Source organism: Psammomys obesus, unplaced genomic scaffold (genome assembly GCF_907164565.1).
Source record: "Psammomys obesus unplaced genomic scaffold, mPsaObe1.curated_primary_1811, whole genome shotgun sequence".
NCBI lineage: Eukaryota > Metazoa > Chordata > Mammalia > Rodentia > Muridae > Psammomys > Psammomys obesus.
Window position 1 is genome coordinate 3,088,516 of NW_026587215.1, and position 23,090 is coordinate 3,111,605.

General features: G+C 47.1%; 1 protein-coding gene across 3 annotated transcripts in view; it reads left to right on the plus strand.

Moving 5' to 3' along the window:
• Positions 1-22,922, plus strand: part of Sgsm3 (small G protein signaling modulator 3) — a 30,804-nt gene extending 7,882 nt beyond the window's left edge. For 2 of the 3 annotated variants that reach the window (XM_055602989.1, XM_055602990.1), the window contains 21 exons: positions 13,195-13,299; positions 13,977-14,062; positions 14,411-14,477; positions 17,164-17,369; positions 17,460-17,567; positions 18,056-18,199; positions 18,492-18,687; positions 18,927-19,072; positions 19,309-19,533; positions 19,860-19,914; positions 19,991-20,118; positions 20,220-20,375; positions 20,534-20,588; positions 20,844-20,893; positions 21,049-21,201; positions 21,435-21,505; positions 21,579-21,627; positions 21,708-21,793; positions 21,991-22,113; positions 22,211-22,271; positions 22,403-22,922. In XM_055602989.1, the coding sequence (XP_055458964.1) occupies positions 13,290-13,299; positions 13,977-14,062; positions 14,411-14,477; positions 17,164-17,369; positions 17,460-17,567; positions 18,056-18,199; positions 18,492-18,687; positions 18,927-19,072; positions 19,309-19,533; positions 19,860-19,914; positions 19,991-20,118; positions 20,220-20,375; positions 20,534-20,588; positions 20,844-20,893; positions 21,049-21,201; positions 21,435-21,505; positions 21,579-21,627; positions 21,708-21,793; positions 21,991-22,113; positions 22,211-22,271; positions 22,403-22,483 (2,256 nt within the window). In that variant the 5' untranslated portion in view covers positions 13,195-13,289 and the 3' untranslated portion in view covers positions 22,484-22,922. Of the gene's footprint in view, positions 1-13,194; positions 13,300-13,976; positions 14,063-14,410; positions 14,478-17,163; positions 17,370-17,459; positions 17,568-18,055; positions 18,200-18,491; positions 18,688-18,926; positions 19,073-19,308; positions 19,534-19,859; positions 19,915-19,990; positions 20,119-20,219; positions 20,376-20,533; positions 20,589-20,843; positions 20,894-21,048; positions 21,202-21,434; positions 21,506-21,578; positions 21,628-21,707; positions 21,794-21,990; positions 22,114-22,210; positions 22,272-22,357 lie in introns of all 3 variants that reach the window. The other variant, XM_055602991.1, reaches the window with a different exon arrangement.
• The last annotated feature ends 168 nt before the right edge of the window (positions 22,923-23,090 follow it).

Consider the following 23,090-nt stretch of genomic DNA (forward strand, 5'->3'; position numbering starts at 1 on the left):
ATCTCTGTGAGTTGAAGACCAGCCTGGTCTACAAAGCAAGTCCAGATTAGCAAGGGCTACACAGAGAAACCCTGTCTCACAAAAGGAAAACATGAAAAACTTTTTTTTTTAATTTTTTAAAACTTGATGCAGAAATAGATTATGGGGTAGATGAATGGCTCAGTGGGTAAAGGTACTTGCCTCCAAATCTAAAGGCTTGAGTTCAGTCCCTGGGACATAAGTGGTGGAAGGGAGAAACAATTTCTACAAGTTGTCCTCTGACTCCCTTGTTGATCGTGCACAAAATAAATAAAATGTGGTGGGGAAGGAATTGGGGAGCTTGGGAGGATGGCTCAATGGGTAAAGTGCTCGCTGCATGAGGGCCAGGAGTTAGGCTCTCCAGCACTCTGGTGGCACACATTTGTAACCCCAGCATTTGGGGAGCAGAGACAGGCAGATCCTGGGGCTTGATGGCCAGCCAGTTTAGCCAAAAGGTAACAGGCCCTGTCTCAAAAAATAAGGCTGAGAGGCTAGAGAGATGGCTCTGCAGTTAAGAGTGCTTTTTGTTCTTCCAGAGTTTGATTCCCAGCACTTTCCTGTTAACTCCAGCTCCGGGGGCTCTGACAGCCTCTTCTGTTCTCTACAGCACTCATATACATGTGGTGTACACTCACATAGACACAAACATCTACATATAAAAAATTAAAAATAAGCTGGGCATGGTGGTGCACGCCTGTAATCCCAGCATTCAAGGAGGCAGAGGGAGGCGGATCTCTTGAGTTCTAAAGCAGCCTGGTCTAGAGTGAGTCCAGAACAGCTGAGGCTACACAGAGAAACCTTGTCTTGAGAAAGGAAGGAAGGAGAAGAAAAGAAGGAAAAAAAGAAAGAAAGAAGAAAGAAAAGAAAGCGCTAAATAGAGAATAAAATGTGATTAATTAATATCTCAGAATTGTAAGAAAAAAATTCTAAGAACCTGGGTAGGTTAGGTGAATCCAGTGCTGCTGGGTAAGGAGTCAGGGCAGAGGAAGAAGATTCCATCCATAAAATGATGAAGAAAGCAATGAGACCCTAGAATCTCATTGTTAAGACAAGCAAGCTAAGCCACAAAGTTTAAAGGAGTGAGTTGATTAGCAAGTGCCTTGTCAGTAGAGCAGATTAAAAAAAAAAAAAAAAAAATTGTTGACCTAAGTGGTGGTGCTCACCTTCAATCCCAGCATTTGGAAGGCAGAGGCAGGCAGATACCTGTGAGTTTGAGCCTATCCTGGTCTACATAGTGAGTTCAAAAACAAAAAACAAAAACAAAAAAAAGGTTGATAGAAAAGAGCTTGAATGACAGTAGACAGAGTAAGATACCACAAAGGCCTGGACTGAAAGGCTACAGTGGGCAGAAGAGTTAACGTGTGAAGAGAGAATCTAATTTCCTAAATGGGAAGTAGAAAGAGAGAACAGAGAAAATAAGTAAAAAGACTACACAGCAGTTATAAAGATGTACTTATATTGACATATGTGTGCCCAGGTAGTTTATGTGTATCCTATGCATGCAAGAGACACTGGAGGTCAGAAAAGGCATTAGATCCCTTGGAGGTGGAGTTACATTGGTTGTAAGACACCGTGTGGGTGCCAAAAATCAAGCCAGGGTCCTCTGTAAGAGCTCCAAGTGCTCTTAACCACCTGCTTAGTTAGTTATTATTGCCATGACAACCCACCAATGCAACTTAGGAAAGGGCTTATTTCTCTAAACTTCCATATCATAGGACATCGTTGAAGGAAGCCAGGGCAGAAACTCAAACAGGGCAGGAACTTGGAGGCAGGAGCTCATGCAGAACTCCTGGGGGAGTGCTGCTTACTGGCTTGCTCCTCATGGTTTGCTCAGCCTGCTTTCTTTTAGAATCTAGGACCACTAGCCCAGGGATGGCACTGTCCACAATGGGTTGGGCCCTCCCTGTAAGTCACTAATTAAGAAAATGTCCTACTGGCTTGTGCGCTTACAGCCTGATTTTCTGGTGGCATTTTCTCAATTGAGATTCCCTCCTCTCAGGGGTCTATAGCTTGTGTCCAGTTGACATAAAACTAGCCAGTACAACCACTAAGTCATGTCTCCAGTATTCCCTCCTCCTGGCACACTTTTATTGCTCTTAAGCCATAGCCAGCCTCAGAGGTCATCAGAATTGTGGGGATTTTGAATTAGCACAGAAGGAAATATGATATAAAGTTAATGAGACCTGGGCATAATTCCTCACACATGTAATCACAGCACCTAGGAGGCTGAGGTAGGGTCGCCCCCACGTCCAGCCAGGTTGGGCTACTAAGTTCCAGGACAGCCTGAGTTACATATTGTGGTGCTGCTTCACAGCAAAAGTCAGAGATGCAGGTGAGGCTTTGAACCACAGTGAAGATCATTATGTGTGGATCGTTCCTTGGCTTTGTTTAAAAGGAGCATGAGCAGAAAAAGCAATGAGAGGATGTATGTGGGGCTGGCTAAGGCAAGGAAGTTCATTTGCTAGTAGGGTCACTTCAATATAGTGATGTTATTCCTACAATGCAATATGTAAGTATATTGTTTTTACTTATTTTGTAGTGCGGAGGGTAGAACCCACGGTCTATGAATGCTAGGAAAGCATTCTTTCCAGCCCTCAACCCCTGTTAAATCCCACATAAAAGGAAATATAAAGAACTGTCACAAAAAAGCTTAAGATATTCTGGCAGGCAGGTCTACAACATAATAGTAGTGAAGTTGAGCACTGCCATGTCTGACTTTGTATGTGGGTGCTGGGGTCCAAATTCAGGTCCTCATGCTTGTTCAGCACCCTAACGACTAGTCACCCCTCCAGCACCAATTCATATTGTTAGCTTATTTTCATCTGTTTCTTTGTTTTAGAAAGGGTCTTATATATGTGTATCCCATGCTGGCCTAGAATGCAGCCAAAGATGACCTTTCTGATCCTTCTGCCCCAACTTCTACAGTACTGGGGTTACCAGCTTACAACACCATAGACGGTTTCTGTGTGATACTAGGAATCAGACATTTCCAGACCCCTATGTGACTATATAAGATTTGAGTGGACTTTTTTTTGCTGGTCATCAAGTAACTTTATTTTCCTCAAAAACTCTTAGCTGCTTTTTAGGGCTACCTGAATGACGAGTTTCTGTTAGTTCACGTGTTTCATTTTCACCCTTAGTGGTGGAAAAATGGACCATGCAGATACTTTGCTCTGGTTTCCCTCATTCCCAGCTGGGTATTGCCAAGCTGTAAATATTAGGTGAGTGATCCATGGAGGCCTCAGAGAGATGATTGTGAGCCTGGGCAAGTTTTACTAGGAGGGCTGCATTTCTCATGGCTGCTGAGCAGGAAGGGGCAACCTGTTCCCTGGCATGCTGCTCGAGGGGAGGCTCCTCTTTGCTTGGCTTGTGTTTGTCCAGTGTGCTATATTATACTGCCACACCTCTCTGGCCTAAAAGAACATTCTATCCCTGGTCACAAAGGAAATATTGACTTAAGGAAGGGACAGTAGTCCTAGTCGCAAACCTGTAGGAGCGGGAGCTGGAGGGGAAGTGAGTAAGGAAGTTGCTTTGCTCCTCTGCTGGTGCAGGATAGAGGAGGCTGTAGTGGGAGTTTACCTCAACTGTCACACTAAGGGTCGCAAAAGGTGATAGAATAATCATGTTTTCAACAAGGGTCAGTGGGGTGTTTGGGAGAGGAACAGTTCTAGAAGGTTAGCAGTAATGGCTCTTATATCAAGACTTCATTAAACACCATGCTCTGAGAGGATGCAAACAGGTTTCATTATCTGGGGAAATATACTGTGACAGATGCTACAGAGCTGGTTGAGAGCCAGTGAGAGGTAGGTAGCAGGGCTCTTAGGTCCTCTAGTGTAAGTCAGTCAACAAATTTAGCTGCTTTCCCCCATCCCCCATCTCCCACCACACCCCCACCTCTACAGGATCACTCTAGGTAGTCCTGGCTGTTCTGAAATCACTATGCATGTGTATGTAGTCCTGGCTGGCCTTAAGTGACACTGGGTGCTGGAATTGAAATTGAAGGTGTATGCCACCGTGCTCGGCATTTTTTTTTTTTTTTTTTTTTTTGAAGGGAGACAAAAAGGTTTAAAGAGTGGAAGGAAATGATTTAAAAAAAGATCGTGTGATTGTAAGATAATGGATAGAGGAGGTGACAAAACTGGAGGCAGAGGTCCCACCAGAGAGATTGGTAATAATGTTGATGGCAGGAAATATTGGCTTATCAGTATCAAGTTATAAGAAAAACAGTTTCAGCTGATTGTGGTGGCAGAGGCAGATCTCTGAGTTTGAGGCCAGCCTGGTCTACAGAGTGAGTTTCAGTACCACCAGGGCTCTACAGAGAAACCCTGTCTCAGAAAACAACAATAAAGAAAAAGCAGTTTCAAATGGCATTAAGAAAGTGGTGCTACTGTATCTGGTTTTATATGGGTTCTGGGAATCTACACTCAGGTCTTCATGCTTACATGGCAAGTGCTTTACTGGCTAAGGCTATTTCTCAAGCCTCACCGTTTGATATTTTATTATTTTTATTTTATTTTTTAAAAAATATTTTATGTATATGGATGTTTTACCTACATGTATGTCTGTGGCCATATACATGCCTGGTGTTCTCAGAGGCCCAAGAGGGCATTGGATTCCCTGGAACTGAAGTTTACAGATGGTTGTGATCTGCCATGTGGCTTCTGGGACTCAAACTCAGGTTCTCTAGAAGAGCAGCCAGTGCTCCTAGGAGCTGAAGCATCTTTCCAGCCCCTGGTTTTGTTTGTTTGTTTGTTTGTTTGTCCACAGGGTGTCTCTGTGGGGTTTCTCTGAGTAGCCCTGGCTGTCCTGAAACTCACTTTGTAGACCAGGCTGGCCTTGAACTCAACAGAGATCTGCCTGTCTCTGCCTTTCAAGTGCTGGGATTAAAGCTGCATGCCACCACTGCCAGGCCCTGATTTTATTTTTGAAACAATAATGTAACCCAGACTGGCCTCAAACTTTTGGTTCTCCTTCCTTAGCCTCTTTAGTGCTGGGATTATAGGGACTAATGCCAGCTGGGACCTGTGCCAGCATACAGGAGCTGTATTAAAGGTGAGACTGGAAAGATAGCTAAATCAGGTGTTTTCTGTGCAAGCATAAGGACCTGAATGTTCAGGTCACCAGCATCTACATAAAAAGCCAGGCAAAACCGTGCACCTATAATCCTGTAGAGAAGCAGTGATGGGAGGGTCTCTGGGGTTTGCTGCCCAGCTAGTCTTGCTAAATTGGTGAGCTCCAGGTGAGAGACCCTGCCTCAACAAAAAAAAAAAGGAGGAGGGAGGTGAAGAGCACTAGCTTCTCTTCCAGAGGATCTAGATTCAATTCCCAGTACTCACATGGTGGCTCAGGACCATCGAACTTATGTACCAGGGGACCTGGTACCCTCTTCTGGCCTCTGAACAGTGTGCTGAACATATGTACAGTGTGCATATGGGCAAACTACTCATGCACATAAATCTAAAAAAATAGTGAAAAGTACTTGGCATTGACACAGACACATGCAGATACTATACACACACATATACACAAAATAAAAAAACTACAAGAAGTAAAAGTACACTTATTGTCCAGTTGACCTTGCCTTCTACTTTATGTAAAATGTATGCCCTATTTTTTGCATGCCTTCACTTTTTTTTGTTTTTGTTTGTGTGCTTATTTGTTTTTGAGACAGGGTCTCTCTGCATAGCTTTGGCTATCTTAGAGCTCCCTATATAGACAAGGCTGGCCTCAGCTGATAGAATTGTTGCCTCCTGCCTCTGCCTCCCTCCGGCTGCAATTAAAAGGGTGCACCACTATGCCTGGCTGGCTTCTGCAGGTTTTGTGTTTGGTTTGGTTTTTTGGATTTTGGCTTTTGAGACAGGATTTCTCTACATAGCCTTGGTTATCCTGGACTCGCTATGTAGATCAGGCTGGCCTCAAACTCACAGAGGTTTGCCTGCTTCTGCCTCCCAGAGTGCTGGGATCACAAACCTGTGCTACCACGCCCTGTGTTTCTACAAGTTTTAATCTAGCTCTGCTTATTAGAGTTTTTGGCATGGAGAAAGCCTGAAGTGAATGGAAGCTATGAAGTATGTCTGGACAGGTTGGTTAGGAACATGGAGGAACTGGAACATTGTGCTGGCTAGTTTTTTATGTCATCTTGACATAAGCTAGAGTCATCTGTGAGGAGGAGAGAACTTTTATTGAGAAAATGGCTCCATAAGATTAGGCTGTAGGCAAGCTTGTAAGGGCTTTTTCTTAGTGGTATGGGAGGGCCCTTCCCATTTTAGGTGGTGCCATGCCTGGACTGATGGTCCTAGGTTCTACAAGAAAACAGGCTGAGTGAACCATAAAGAGAAAGTCAGGAAGCACCATTCCTCCATGGCCTGTGTATCAGCTCCTGCCTACAGGTTGCTGCCCTGGTTTCTTTCAGTGATGAACTGTTTCCTGGAAGCATAAATGAAATAAACCCTTTCTTCCTCAAGTTGTTTTTGGTCAGAGTGTTTCATAACAGCAGTAGAAACTCCAACAAAGACCAACACCAAACACAAACTGAGGCAGGGGCTGTGTTAATGAAGCTAATGCTTGAGCATTAAAGACAGAATAGTCAGATGAAAGTGTATTGTAAGCAGGGAGAGCAATAGGATAGGATCCGAAAAGAGTATATTGAAAAGTAGGAGCTATGAGGTTATTGTCCAATATCATACTCTGGACCAGGTACTGGATGTAGGACAGACAGACATGTATATAAACAGTATGAAGTAGAAAACATTAGGAGTATCTATCAGTGATTGATTCTTTCAAAAGAAGGAGGTAAGGGTTGGAGAGATGGCTCAGTAGTTAAGACCATTGTCTGCCCTTTAGAGGTCCTGAGTTCAATTTCCAGCAACCACATGGTGGCTCACAATCATCTAAAATGTGATCTGGTGCCTTCTCTGGCATGCAGGTGTACAAGCAGATAGAGCACTCATATATAAAATAAATAAAAAATTTTTAAGAGAAGGAGGTTAGGTTAGGGGAGTCAGAAAGAGTTTGTTAGAGGTCCTCTCAGAACTAGAATTTGAAAGACTAGCTAGTGGGGAAGTCAGACTCCAGTGTCTCAGTGTTTTCTTTCCCAGACCCAGGAGAATCAGCACCAGAGAAGTGATGTCAGCACACTTGGTAGTTTGAGATCTTTTGATCAACATATCCTTTAAGGGGCCTGGAGAGATGGCTTAGGAATATTTTTCTAAATTTTTCCCTTTTTTGTGTATGTATCTCTGTGTAGTGTGTATGCGAAGGTGTTCGTGTGTGGGGGCCCAAAGTTGACATCAGATGACCTTGATTATTATTTCTGCCTTATATATTGAGACACCTTAATTAACCCAAGTAGGATTTCCCACAGTGATGCCCACAGGTCACCCCGACTATTCCTCACTGAGACTCCCTTCCCAAGTGATTCTAGATTATGTCAAATTGACAATTAAGGTGTGTGCCATCACCACCTGGTTATTGACTTATTTTTATGACAAGGTCTTGTAGTTATGTAGCCAATTGTCTTTTCTCCTCCTACATCTTGCCAGGAGCTTATTTATTTAGTAGCTGTGGCTTCAGTTTTTCATTTTGTTTACATCTTTCTGTGTTACCAGTGGATAAGATGGTCCTGTGGGCATTTGTACAGAACTCAGGAGACACAGAGGCATTGTGAAAATAGGTTTGGAAATGGCATCATTTTTCCTAGGAGTGTACTTTGCAGATGGCTATACTTTACTCATCTCCTTGGTGAGATCTCTTTTCCTGAAGGCTGCTTTTATGCCTTTTGCTTTTAAAAAAGTATTTTCCTTCAGCATGATGAGAATCATCTGCAACCCCATGTGAAAGCTGGGGTGTCTGGGGATTTTGTCTAGCCTTTACAGAATAAAACTGGGGCTTGTCAGCTCTAGTTCTGAGGCATTGCAGTTCATTTTCCATTGGTCACTTACACTGCTGGGGTAGGGCTTCCTATAATAACTTGAAAAGTAATGGCTGCACCGTTTAGCAGTTTAAGATGCTTAGCTCTTCCCAGGTTGCTAAGATGTCAAATTCAAGCTGTGCTGTGTTGGTAAAGTGTTACCTACAAATAAGAAGGAAAGGGATCCTTTTCACAGTTACAGACAAGCTATTTGCACTTTATCCTCTTCTCCCCTCCACTTTTTCTCAACTTGGTTTTGTATAAACATTAAATCCCCAAAGAAGGAAATTTGAGGTAGCAAGTAGTAGCCTTGTCACCAGAGGAAGGAAGGCATAGAGACTGGCACCTCTCTTATATCAGTGCAATTAGTGAGTTGTGATTATTTCCAATTATAATACATATATTATAACATCCAAATTATTTAATTAATTAGCTTGGAAATAGGGTCTTCCTATGTAGTCCTGGCTGGCCTGGAATTCACTTTGTAGACCAGGCTGGCTTCAAACTTGTAGAGCTCTACCTTCTTCTGCCTCATGAGTGTTGGGATTAAAGGTGTGTATCACCACACTGATCGTTAAATTTTAATTATTCTTTTTGGCTGCATAGATACCTCAGTGGTTAAGAGTACTTGGTCTTGTAGAGGACCCAGATTCAACTCCCAGCACCCTCTATGATGGCTCACAACTATTTGAGACTTTATTACCAGAGAATCTTACCCTTTCTGATCTCCTTGGGCACCAGAGACACATATGGTGCACGTACATACATTCAGGCAAACACCCATGCACATAAAAATATCTTTAAAATATTTTACATTTTATCTTATCGTTTTATGTGTATCGGTGTTTTTCTAAATATATTTCTGTGCACTGTATACATGAAGTACCCTCAGAGGCCAGAAAAGGGCATTGGATTTCTGGAACTGTAGTTAAAGACAGTTGTGAGCCACCATGTTAATACTGGAATTGAACCTAAATTCTCTGTAAGGGCAGCAAGAGCTCTTAAGAGTTTTGAGTGATGCTTAAAAAGTTTCAAGCCAGACATGGTGGCACATGCTTTTAATCTCAGTATAGATAGAGACAGGCAAATCTGTGAGGACAAGGCCAGCCTTGTCTATATAGCAAGTTCCAGGACATCAAAGGCTGTGTAGAGAGACCCTACCTCAAGTAAGTGAGTGAGTATGCAAATAAGTAAAGTTTCAGATTTTTCAATTAGGAATATTACTTAGATTTTCCAAATTCTGAAAAAGTATGAAACGTCAAGGAGTTGTAGTCCCAAATACTCCCAAAGAAAGTAACATAAAATCATCAAGACCAAGCTGAGCACAGCAGCATGTGTTTACAGTCTCAGCATTTGAAGCTGAGAGAAAAGGATCACTTGAACCCAGAAGTTCAAGACCAGCCTGGGTAACATAGGCCAGATTATAAAACATACAACAAGAACAACCAAGACCAATGACTCCACATTCCTACTCGCTAATGACCTTCACCTTTTGTTTGTTTTGACCAAGGACCATAAATTTATAGTCCTCCTGCTTCTCCCTGAATGCTGGTATTTTAAGTGTGGGAGCTATGCCTGACCTAAACCAACCTCCCTCCTTCTTGCTCTCTCTCTTTTAAGACAGGGTTTCTGTGTGTGGCCTTGGAGGTCCTGGAACTCACTCTGTAGACCAGGCTGGCCTCAAACTAACAGCCTCTGCCTCTCAAATACTGGAGTTAAAGGCGTGGACACAACCAGTCATCTCTGAAAGGTTAAACCCTTTATACTGTCATAGTGGCAATAATGAACTTTTATTTTATTTTATAAAAGCTTTTAAAATTTATTTTTATTTAAAAATTTTTTAGATTATTTTATGTGTATGAGTGTTTTCGTATCCATGTATGTATACCTGGTGCCCAAGGTCAGAGGAAGATGTTAGGTCTTAGGTGCCACCAAAACAGCCTTGTGTTGGGTCAGCCTTTGTGTTTCCTGGAAGATGTCTACAGAAAGTCACCTGTGTGGCAGCAGCACTGCTGCCCTGTCGGGTGTGTAGGTCCCTATAGCCCATATCAGGAGACCCACAGGAAGTGAACAGTACCTCTGTGCCTGCATACAGTGGGCAACATTAGCCTAAGAGGAAATTGTGGGGTTGGGAAACTAGGGAGGGACACATAGCATCAGAACTGGGTCCTTTAGGCTTGTGCATATAATTGTTACAGTTTCTTCAGAGCACCTCAGAAGTGGCTGCATCAATTATGGTTTTCCAGAGTCTCTGTTTCTTAAAAGACAGCAGGAGGAGCCAGACACAGTGGCACACAGCTATAATCCCAGCATTCTGGGAGGCAGAGGCAGGCAGATCTCTGTGAGCTTGAGGCCAGCCTGCTATACAAAATGAGGCCAGGATAGCCAGGGCTACACAGAGAAAACCTGTCTTGAAAACCCAAAAGTAAACAAAAAGACAAGAGGGCAGCCACAGACCAGGTAACCAAGACATGACTAACTTCTTGGGCTACTTCTGTCAATTCGCAGATGAGTGCTTTCAGGAAATTTTCTATAGCAACCAGAAGCTGAAAAACCTGCCTGCCCAGCTTAGCAGTATCACATCTGGGAGGCTTAAGGACAGTCTGAAGTATACGTGTCCACGAATGCCACATGAAGGAAATAGCAAACGAAGCTCGCAGCCTCTAAAAATGTGTCCACAATCTGACCGATTCTCCGTGCTTTCACCCAGGCAAAGCCCACATCATCTCATACTCTGAGTCATCTGCTAGGCCCTGCAGTCTCCAAAGACTCTTGAGCACCTGGAGAGCTTGTCCAATTCCAACAGATTTTGCTTCATGGATGTTCAGAATTTCCTGATTTCTCCATTCTTTGAGACTAAAGGTCAAGGGCCTGTCCTCAGGGTGAGGTACCCTTGGCTCCTGCTGTTGCTTCCTCCCAGTCTGTTCCCCTCCATGTACCCCAGGCTCTCAGCTCACTGGCTGTTCCCTGCTCCTGATTCCCTCTCTCAGTGAAGTCAAGGCCTTGATCCCTTGCTTCCTTTTGACCCTTGCTCAGACCTCAGCTCTCAAAGGCTCTTTCTGATATGATACAGAACGCCCTCTCTTCTGATACAGTTCCATCTCGTACACTACAACAGCCTGACTTACTCACTGTTGGGTTGCCTAGCTCAGTGCTCAGTCATTGTTTGCTGAGTGACAAGTGAGTAGGAAGCTGCTGAGAAGGAAAGAACTGCTGGTTAACAATTGTCTTCCAGCCCTCTGCCCACCACGGCAGGTGTCATTTCCTCCATTTAAACAACCTCTTTTCTTCCATGGCTTTCCTCTGCCGTATTTTCTTTTCTTCTTCCTTCTCCTCCTCCTCTTTTCTTCTTCTTCTTTTTTTTTTTTCCACTGACATGGCCTTACTATGTAGCCATGGCTGGCCTAGAACTTACTATATAGACCAGGCTGCCTTCAAACTCACAGAGGTCTCCCTGACTCTGCCTCTTGAATGCAAGGATTAAAGAAAGTCACCACGTCCAGATGCTCTGCTCTTCTTTAAGGAACAGTCAAACCACCTCCTTTGTGTTATGTACAGAGGCTTAGGATCTCATCTGGACACATGTTGTGTGGCATTGTTGGTTATATAGGCTATCATACACAAATACCAGCAATTTCATAGGGTTTAATATAATAGTTTTTAGTGTACTACAGTCTGGGCACACGGCCCAGATACCAACAGCGTTTTTTTGTTTTGTTTTGTTTTTCCCAACAGTCATTTTCTAGAAATTACTAGTATCCCCGGTTTCTTGATGATAAGTCAGTGTGATTGAGGGCCTTATTTGGTTACTTAATCTTCCTGATCTTTGTAAGGCAGAGGTAGTGCTGTTCACTTTATGGATAAGAAAACAGATTCAAAGAGTGAAATATACTTGTCCAGGTTCCGAACAAGTGGGGATTAGCAGAGCTGATGCCAGAATCCAGATCCCCAGAAGACACTCCCAACCCGACAGTCTCATTAGGTAGCCTTGTTCGGCTGGAGCACAATCCAGAGACCAAGTTGATCTTCAGCTTGTAGAGATCTTCCTGCCTCTGTTCCGGAGTGCTGAGATAAAAGACATGTGCTACCTCACCGAAAGATAGTGTCTCTTTTAATTGTGGTATAGATGACAAGCTCTGAAGTATACAGTTCATGCAAGAATTGCTGTAACTGTATATCCATCACTCCAGATGGAAACATGCTTGCTGCCCATCACTGTCCACACCACCCCATAAACCCTTGGCAACCACTAATCTACTTTCTGTCTATATGGATTTTCCTTTTCTAGTGTTTCGTTTCAGTGGACTCACATAATAACTGTATTAGTTACTTTTCTGTTGCTGTGATGAAACACCATCAAGGTAATTTATATGAGAGTTTATTTGAGCTTATGGTTCCACAGGGATAAGAGTCTGTCGTGGCAGGGAAGCATGACAACAGGTGGCATGGTGGCAGGAGGCTGATAGACCACCACTTTACCGCAGCATGAAGTGGAGTTTTGTGACTAGGGTGAAGCTCTATACTGTTCCCACTGATAACCTCTTCCAGCAAGGTCTTCTTGCTGAACTCCTCCTGAACTCCCTCAAACAGCACCACCAACTGGGGACCAAAATGGTATAGGCCATTTCTCTCTTATTTGGAGAAATGTATATACCAATATCTTTTTTAAAAAATTATTTTTTTATGTATTTTGCTTGCATGCATCTCTGCATCACATATGTGCAATGCCCGCAGAGGCCAGAAGAGGGCATTAGATCCACAAAACTAGAGTTAGAAGTAGCCTGTTGTAAGCTGCTGTGTTGGTGCCGGCAACCAAACCCAGGTCCTTTTGAAAAGCAGCCAGTGCTCTTAAGCCCTAAGCCATCTCTCTAGGCCCTCTTATGTATTTTTAAATTGGGCTTTTGTGTCTTTACTGTTGAGTCTTTAAAAAACAAACAAGCAAACAAACATAAAAAAGAGGACAGAAAAGGCAGGGCAGACTTTAAAAATGATGAGAGAAATTTGCCTTAGTTTGTAGAATGGGAATATGGGAATATGGCATGCAAAAGGCTGTTAAACATCCAGCACCACAACGCCCCCTCCAAAAAACTAAACAAACAAAAACAAAAACCCACTAAATATCGTGGCTCTAGGAAACCAGCTATAGGGCTTGTTTTGTTTGTTTTTGGTTTTTGTGTGTGTGTGTGTGTTTTCTCTCATCAAAAAAACCAAAAACTTCCAGGAGAAGAATGGTATGAAATGACCTCTCCTTTGGGCTCTCCTGACAGGGCAAGTGAAGCCTGAGGAGCCTCATGACAGGCAGAGATGCCAACAATGACCATCTAAGCCTACCTCTGTGAAGACCTGCCACCATCTACTACACATGATGTCAGGTGGGAACAAGACCTGCACACTCTCCAGGAGCCGTGGTAGAGCTGACTGCTGATTTTGTAGTCGGCCTTCTGCTGAGGCAGATCCTCGGCATATACCAGGGCATAGAGCAGCCTGGGCTATGAGACCTTTTCTCCGAAATTTAACCCACACAACTGAAAACAAAAGGGAAAAGGGAACAAAAAGGCTTTGGGATCTCAGGTCAATGACTGATGCTATCCTCTGTGTTCTGGTTCAGGGAGTCTCTGGCTCCCTGCTCCTCTGGCCTGTGAATCTGCCCACTCTGGTGGGAAAGGAGGCAAAGAATCCAAGTTTGTATGATGTGCACTGTTGCTCTCCCACAGTGTTCATTTTTAGGGTTCTGCACTAGCCCTCTCGGCCCGCCCTGTACAGCCCATCTTTTTTAATAGTGATTCTCTTGGAGAAGGAAGGTATCTCTCCTCCACATTCATCCTTCCTTCCTTCCTTCCTTCCTTCCTTAATTTCCTTCCTTCCTCCCTCCCTTCATCCCTCCCCCCTCCTTCATTCCCACCTTCATGACATGATCTTACTATGGCTGGCCTGGAATGAGAGCTCACTATGTAGACCAGGCTGGCCTCTGCTGGGATTAAAGGTGTGAGTTGCCACCAGGCCTAGTGTTTCTGCTTTTCTTGATTGTTCTTCTCTCTGATCTCTGTAGGAAACCACATGCCCTCTGCCAGTGGCCCTTTCTCTGCCCTGACTCCAAGCATATGGCCCCAGGAGATCCTAGCAAAATGCACACAGGTATAGCAATTAGTATTGCCAGGCACCAGCCTGCCATGCTCCTGTACTTTTCATGAAGAGACTTACCTTTGCAAGTATTCTGGGAACGATGACCCACTGCGTCTTCACACAGGGTCACAGAGGACAGTTTAGCTCCTTGGGCCTGTGGGAATCAGTCATTAGCTAGGAGGAAGCCTGCCTGCAGACACAGGAGAATTCGGTGATGGCAGTGATCCCTTGTAGTTGAATGATGGCCAGAGAAGGCATGCCTTTATCAGGGTGGGCTTTAGGAGTCAGCATGTGAGTAGTGTCTTTGGGAACTGTTTCACAGTAGAGGACAGACAGCCTTCTTCCTAATCCTGGTTCTAGAAGGAAGAGTCTGCAGAGCACCCAGAGTTCTGCTATGATGAGTTTGGTTTCCGTGTGGACAAGGAAGGTAAGATGGAGCCGCTTGTGTGTGAGCTTGTTGGTATGTTTGGGAGGATTCTGGACCCATGTCTTGTATTCCACTGCATGTGACCTCTGAGGTCGGGGGGTGTCATTTAAGGAGTTAAGGACAGAATATATCTGAGAGTGATGTAACTTTATAGGTACTGCTAATTTTTGTTTTGTTTTGTTTGTTTTTGAGACAGGGTTTCTTTGTATAATAAGCCCTGGCTGTCCTGGAACTCCCTTTGTAGACCAGGCTGGCCTTCAATTCACAAGCAGACCTGCCTCTGCCTCCCAAGTGTTAGCATTAAAGATATGTGCCATCACGCTTTGCTTTTTTTAAAGTTATTTATTTATTTTATGTGCACTGATGTTTTTGCCTGCATATATGTCTGTGTGAGGGTGCCAGATCCCCTGGAACTAGAGTTACAGTTGTGAGCTAGCATATGGGTGCTAGGAATTGAATTCAAGTCCTCTGGAAGAGCAGCCAAGTGCTCTTAACCACTGAGCCACCTCTCCAGCCCCACCTTTTTTTTTTAATTCTGATTTTTTTAAGATAAAATTTATTATCTTTACATAATAAGCAGTTATATATATATTGTAGAAAAGTTAAACAGTGCAGAAAGGGAGGAAGTTTAAAACAAAGTGAAGCCAGACATGATGGCACACACCTTTGATCCCGGCACTCAGGGGGCAGAGGCAGGCAGGTCTCTGTGAGTTCAAGGCCAACCTGGGCTACTAAGTGAGTTTCAGGGCAGCCAGGATCACACAGAAACCCTGTCTTGGGTGTGGGGGATTTTTTTTAAAAAGAACCCATAGTCCCACAATTTGAGGAAGTTGATGCTGTGTAAGATGCTCTTTTCCTGACGCTGAAATATCATGTTACACCAGGAGCATTTCCTTTGTTACTTAAGATGCTTTAAAAACACATTTTTAATGGTTGTGTGATATCATATTACAACAGATTCATTGTGATATTCTTGTAGCCTTTTTTCTTTTCTTTTTTTTTTTTTTCTTTTTTAGACAGTTTCTCTGTGTAGCCTTGGCTATCCTGGCCTCTGAATTTACAGAGATCTGCCTGTCTCTGCCTCCCAGGCGCTGGGATAAAGATGTGTGCAATTACTGCCTAGTTCGCTCTCTTTTTCTAATAATTTATTTAATTTTATTTTGTGTGTATTGGTGTTAAGGTGTCAGATCCCCTGGAACTGGTGTTAGAGACAATTGTGAGCTTCCATGTGGGTGCTGGGAATTGAACCTAGGTCCTTTGGAAGAGCAGACAATATTCTCAACCACTGAGCCATCTCTCCGGCCCCCTTCTATTTATTTTTCAAGACAGGCTCTCTCTACAAAGTCCTGGCTGTCTTGGAACTCACTGTGCAGACCAGGCTGGCCTTGAACTCACAGAGATCTGACTGCCTCAGCCTCTGGGATTAAAGGTGTATACCACTACAGCCAGCTACCATTTTTTCTATGAGAGAGCATCTGGCTAGATATCTCAGCTTGTTGGGAAGACCATTTGTCAGAACTGTGATGGCCTGTCACCAGGAAGAGCAGGCACCAGGAAGAGCTCAGGCACTCAACTTCATATTACTCATATTTCTAACTCAGGCATTAGTTTTCCTCGGTCTTCTAATTTGTGAGAAGATAGAAGTTAAAGAGCTGAGGTTGAGAGGGACACAGAGAACTTTCTAGAATGATGGAAATCAATCTGTGACTTGATAGGTCACCGGATTTAGAGTTCAGAGTGTTCACAACCATGTGCAGAACAGTGTTTTGACATTTGCAGATGAACACTTTAGACCTGGGCATTTTCTTTGTGTAATGTAGCCAAGATCAATTGTTTTAAGGCTAACTAGGGTACGAGCTTGGCTTAGGTTAAGTGCCAAGGAGGCTCTGAAGGCAGGACTCACCACACAGATTGTTTGCTGGCCACAGACTTTGTCCTCTTATTCAAGGGGTTCGTGAAGCTAGGGTGCCGTGTGCTTTCTTCCCATTTATGTCCCCAAAGATGATCTTGACCACACTGAGTTTCTATTCTGGTGTAAACAAGCAGAATTCTGGGGGCGAGACCTATGAAGATCATTCCATGGATAGCAAAGAAGAGAGGTGAACTATCTAAACATCAAGCGGTTATGTGAGGCTCTTCAGCAGGGAAGACTGAGTAGAGACTCGGTGGAGACGAGGTGGTATAACTGGGGAAGAGCAGTGATGGGTGAAGGGCTTTGGTGGAGAAGAATGGAGTAGAGGGAGGAAAAAGGAAGGGGTGAGGTGAACACAGAGGACCAGATGATGGAGCCCGGAAAGCCTTTGGTTTTGAGCTTGAGATGGGGGCCATTAGACATTTCTGACAGTGACATGAGGTGACATGTTCTATACACACAGATTAATGTAATTTTTAAAAATGTCTAGGAACCCCATTTGCAATGGATTGAATTTGGTGCTTAGGGTACAAGGAGCCTCCTGAGTCTTTGGAAGATGGAGACCTGGCTTTTGGGCCTGGGCCTGCTCTAAGAAGAGTCTGCTTGGGCGTCCCTTGCCACTAAGAAGACTGGCTAGGGCTCCCAGGAGGCTGTGGGTAGTAGTCTGTGTGAGGGGAGCCACCTGGCCTGGAGACAGCTCTGAGCCCATCAGGACAGGCGGGGCTGCTGTGGAGTGAGGGACACGTTTTCCTCCCTCTGTTCTCTCCGCGGAAGGTTCTGAGCCTGGATGTAGCCAGATGGCAGGTGCACCCCTGGCGGAGGACCCCACACAGAGGCTGCGCTGGCAGGCCCACCTGGAGTTTACCCACAACCATGATGTGGGGGATCTCACCTGGGACAAGATTGCAGTGTCTCTCCCTCGCTCCGAGAAACTCCGTTCCCTAGTGCTGGCTGGCATCCCACATGGCATGAGGCCACAGGTAAGATGGTCACAAAGACAAGGATCTCATTGAGGGCTGAGATTTCCTGTCATGTCCCAAGAGAAACTGCTTTGTGGCTTTTCCCTCCAGTTGTGGATGCGGCTCTCTGGGGCGCTGCAGAAGAAGAGGAACTCTGAGTTGTCCTACCGTGATGTTGTAAAGAACAGCTCCAATGATGAGACCATTGCTGCCAAACAGGTAACACCGGCAGCCCGCCGGTCAGGAGGAGGTGCTTGGCAGAGCCTGTGTGCTGTGGCAGAAGGGAGGGGTCACCCCTAGGACTGTCCCTCATTAGTCTTCTTGGCAGGGTAGGCAGCCCTTTTACTCATGTATGTGGCCTAGAGTAAACTTGGTCCTTTCCAGGTCCTTCAGGGCTGCAGGGAGAGTTATCTAAAGGTCCCAGTGTGTGGAAGGACATGGAGGAGATGGCTGCATGTTAAGAAGAGCAGGAAAATTTAAATACAGAGCTGGGTCAGGCAGGAGGTTCCCAGGTGGCTGGTATGGACTCAATTCCATACTTGGTGGGATCGAATCATGGAGAAGGGAGGGTTAGCCTTGGCCTGGACCATAAGGACTCCCCATTTCTGGGAGAGAAGGCTACCTATAGCTTCTCTCCCTTACTGCGAGGGTATCAGTCTACAGTTGCATCAAACAAGGTCTTTCGGGTTGGTGTGGGGATCTGACAGATCGAAAAGGACCTGCTCCGCACCATGCCCAGCAACGCCTGCTTTGCCAATGTGAACAGCATTGGGGTGCCTCGCCTGCGCAGAGTCCTCCGAGCACTGGCCTGGCTGTACCCAGAGATTGGCTACTGCCAGGGCACAGGCATGGTGAGCAATCTGGGAGGCAACTGGTATGCCAGGGTTTTCTCCAGGCCTCTTGTGGGGCATGTTCTCCCTTGAGGTGCTGTAAGGATGGGAGGCAGGGATTAACCTGAGAGGCCCCAAGGAGGGCCATGGGAACTTATTTCTTTTCCTAGGGGCCCTCTCAACCAGCCTGAAGAAGTGTGCCTTCAGGTGGTGTCCCCAAGAGCCTTTCCTGAATATCCATCCTAGAATGGGGCATCTTTTCTGATTCACATGAATACCCGGGTAGCAGCCCCATGTTCCCATTTCTGGCTAGGTGGCTGCCTGCCTCCTGCTATTCCTGGAGGAGGAGGATGCCTTCTGGATGATGTGTGCCATTATCGAGGACCTGCTGCCTGCCTCCTACTTCAGCACTACCCTTCTGGGTGTCCAGACTGACCAGCGGGTCCTGCGCCACCTGATCGTCCAGTACCTGCCTCGTTTAGACAAGTTGTTACAGGAGCATGACATTGGTGAGACCTGGCTGCCTCCTTCCTCCAGGTCCAGGGATCCCAAGATGGTAGTGCCAATTCTGAGCTCTGAGGTTTCGAGGCAGCAGAGGGCTGATGGCCAGGCTGCAAGCAGAGGCTTATGTGGTTTACGTTGCTTGTCTTCTGCATTCTGACCCTTTTCCTTCCCTCCCCTCCGCTGCTCTTTGGGCTGGCCAGTTCAGCCTGGTCCCAGCCCCTGTGGCTTTGGTGTCTATTGGCAGAGCTGTCTTTGATCACACTGCACTGGTTCCTCACGGCCTTCGCCAGCGTGGTGCACATCAGGCTGCTTCTGCGCATCTGGGACCTGTTTTTCTACGAGGGCTCCCTGGTGTTGTTCCAGACTACGCTGGGCATGCTGCGCCTTAAGGTGCTTGCAGAATCTCCCACCCGCTGGTCAGGGCCACCTGGCTTCCAGACAGAATAGGAAAGCATGTACCAAATACAGAAGCCCTGGGGGGAGACACTGCGCTAGCTCAGGCATCGCCACTGTGTTGCCTGAGAGAAGTCCCGAGTGTGGGTGTGCTGGGATCTCCCTGGGCCTGCTGAACGGCACAGGTTTATGAGGAGGGTGCCAGTGCCATGCCCTTACTCTCCCACTCCCAGGAGGAAGAGCTGATTCAGTCAGAGAACTCAGCTTCCATCTTCAACACGCTGTCGGACATCCCGGCACAGATGGAGGACGCGGAGCTGCTGCTGGGGGAGGCCATGAGGCTGGCTGGGTCCCTCACTGATGTGGCTGTGGAGACCCAGCGCCGCAAGCATCTGGCTTACCTCATTGCAGACCAAGGCCAGACCCTGGGGACAAGCGCCACTACCAACCTGTCACAGGTGGGTGGAGTAGGGAGGCCATATTTTGGCTGAATCATGGAGTTCTCAAGGAAGCCCAGAGTGAGGAGCGTTGGGAACAGACTGGCCTTTCGCCACTGAGCCACTCACTTTCCATCCCACTCAGCTCTGTACCTGCCTGCACTGGCCCAGTTATACCATCAGACTGCCACGAGGGGGTGACATAGGCTTCCTTGGTAACATGGTTTGAGAGTGGGATATCATTCGTAGCCTGAGACGAAGATACAGTTTGAGCTCAGAGTCAGCTTCAGGCCATTAGAAATGTCCCCTTCTGAGTGGCTGTTGCTGATCTGCACTCCTCTCCGCAGGTGGTGCGCCGCAGGACCCAGCGGAGGAAGTCTGGCATCGCCTCTCTGCTCTTTGGTGAGCAAGGGTGTGTGTTTGTGCTGGCTCTTCTAGAGGTTGGGCAGGACCATTTACTGTCCTGTGTGCCTCCTAGGAGAGGATGACCTAGAGGCTCTCAAGGCCAAGAACATCAAGCAGACAGAACTGGTAGCCGACCTTCGTGAAGCCATTTTGCGTGTGGCACGCCACTTCCAGTGCACAGACCCCAAGAACTGTAGTGTGGTGAGTGGCAGGCTCCCCAGGCTCAACTTGGGGCTCCCCTTCCCCAGCCTGGTCTTGGTACTGAGGCTCCTCCTCCACGGCGGGCCTTTCCTTTCTGACAGGAGCTGACCCCAGACTACAGCATGGAGAGCCACCAGCGGGACCATGAGAACTATGTGGCATGCTTACGGAGCCACCGGCGCCGGGCCAAGGCCCTGTTGGACTTTGAGCGGCATGATGATGATGAGTTAGGCTTCCGCAAAAATGACATCATCACGGTGCGTGGAGGCCTACCACGCATGCCTCCTGCTACCTACTCCCCACCTTCCCTGCTGAGAGCTGATGCTGCTGAACGTGGCTTGATCTCAGGCCGGCGTGTGCTAAGGACACCTACTTTGTGCAGTCCCTGAGCCCCGTGTCCTGTTCTCTCCTGCAGATCATTTCTCAGAAGGATGAGCACTGCTGGGTGGGTGAGCTGAACGGCCTGAGAGGTGAGGGCTTTTGTCTGCTGCAGGCTGGCAAAGAAGATGAGCCTTTGTTCTACCCAGCCATTCCGCTTCCACAGCCTGCACAGCCACAGACCCCTGGCTACTGTGGGAGCTGGGCTTCTCTTTCCTCTTGGTCTTCTTGGCATGCCTGGCTTGCTTGAAGGTTCTGGGTGGTTCGGGGAGCCCTTTGCTCTTGGACCTTGGGAAGAAGGGTTGGGACAGCTACTGCCCCTCCTCACATGGCTGCTTCCCCCACAGGCTGGTTTCCAGCCAAGTTTGTGGAGGTCTTGGATGAACGGAGCAAAGAGGTAAGAATGTGGAGCTGCTCCTTGTTGCAACCCCTGGTGTGTGAGCATCCTACCAGGTCCATGTCCCAAGTGAGCCCTGGCTTGTAGCAGCTGTCAGGATGAGGGTGCTGGCTGCAGGCGTCTGGCTACGGCTTCTCAAACACTCTATCCATCAGTACTCAATTGCGGGGGACGACTCTGTGACAGAGGGAGTGACAGACCTCGTGCGAGGGACCCTCTGCCCAGCCCTCAAGGCCCTGTTTGAACATGGACTGAAGAAGCCATCCTTGCTTGGAGGGGCTTGCCACCCCTGGCTGTTCATCGAGGAGGTAATCACTGCTGGCCCCTGCATCTTCTCAGTGCCAGCTCTGCAGGTGCCCATGGTGCGCACTCAGTCCTTTCCTGGGTTTGTGGACCAGCGCAGTGTCTCCCACAGGGCACCAGGGCTGCTGCAGTTGGTACATGCTTTCATATTCTATCTGGAAGCTAGGAAGGAGCTTGCAGGGTAGTGGCACGCACTCACTTGTCGCTGTCCTCATACTCACTGTCTCGTCCACCACAGGCAGCGGGCCGGGAGGTCGAGAGAGACTTTGATTCTGTGTACTCCCGCCTGGTGCTCTGTAAGACATACAGGTACATACATACTGTCTGTGTTACCTGCCAGTGCCCAGCATGGCAGCCAGTGAAGGCACTCTTGTTCTTGCAGGTTGGATGAAGATGGCAAAGTCCTGACCCCCGAAGAGTTACTGTACAGGGTAAGTTAAGTCACTTGCCAGCATTCTTGAGATCTCGCTGGCCAGCCACTGGCACTTAAGTGACAGAGTGCCCTCCTCAGGCTGTGCAGTCTGTGAATGTGACCCACGATGCAGCACATGCACAAATGGACGTCAAGCTCCGCTCACTTATCTGCGTGGGGCTCAAGTAAGTGTAAAGAAGGAGGAGCCTTCAAAGGGTGCCCCACAGGGCAGAGCCAGAGTGGTAATGGAGGTCCTCAGGGATTCTGAACCCATCGGAGGCCTCCTGGACCTTTCAGTACAGGATGCTCGGGAGCTCCTGGGAAAGGGTTGCAAGTTGGGGTCCTCCAGGACCTAGCTCCATCCTTCTTGCCTTATCCTCAGTGAACAGGTATTACACCTGTGGCTGGAGGTACTCTGCTCCAGCCTGCCCACTGTGGAGAAGTGGTACCAGCCCTGGTCCTTCCTGCGCAGCCCTGGCTGGGTCCAGATCAAGTGTGAGCTCCGGTGAGTAGGCAGTTCTGCAGGCTTGGAACTTGGTGGTAGTGACTGGTGAGTTGGCACACTAGCCCAGCATGAACAGAGACTGTTCTTTGGTTCCTAGAGTCCTCTGCTGCTTCGCCTTCAGCCTCTCTCAGGACTGGGAGCTCCCCGCTAAGAGAGAGGTGCGTATGTGGCATGGTTGGTCCCTGGCATTGCTTTTGCCAGGAGGGCTGTGGTGCAGTCTGGGCTGAAGAAATGACCTGTGTAGTTCCAGGGTGGTTCCTGCCCATGACTGGGGCTGTTCTGTGCACAGGAGGAAAAGCAGCCACTGAAGGAGGGTGTTCAGGACATGCTGGTGAAGCACCACCTTTTCAGCTGGGACATAGATGGATGACGCTCCTTCTAGCTGCTGTGTGGCTCCCAGGCCTACCGTCATAGACTTCCTGGCAGGCCCCGCCTTTCAACAGAAAGAGGGCAGAGCCCTGGCCAGCCTCAGGCCTCCCTCCTCTAGTTAGGAGGTTCAGGGAAGACACACTCCAGAGCACATCCAGAACCTATAATCAGGACTTCCGGGCCTCCCCACTCCAGGCTTGCACAGTTGGCAAAAGCATATATAGGTGGCCAGCTCAGCCTCTCTCCTTAACGTCCTGGGGGTTGTCCTGCCAGGGTCCTTAAGGAAGTCCTGTCTACCAGCCATATGGTGTGTTAACCAAAACCCTTGTGAAGAAGTGGGGAGCCACCTCTGTGCTGGTCTCAGCTCAGGAAGAGGGTAGGCCAATGGCAGATAAAAGCCTCTTAACCTCTGTGATTGTAAATAAACTTTTTGTGAGAGAGCCTCCCATCTTTTGTTGAGCCAGGCCCCGAGTTCTACAAAGGCTATCCCACCAGAACCCACCTGAAATGGTCTGACTCCTGGGCCCTTGCTGAATGTCACAAGTCCACCTGATTATGTAATTAGGGCTACCATGTGGCCTCTAGATGCTGGCATGGAACAGGCCCAG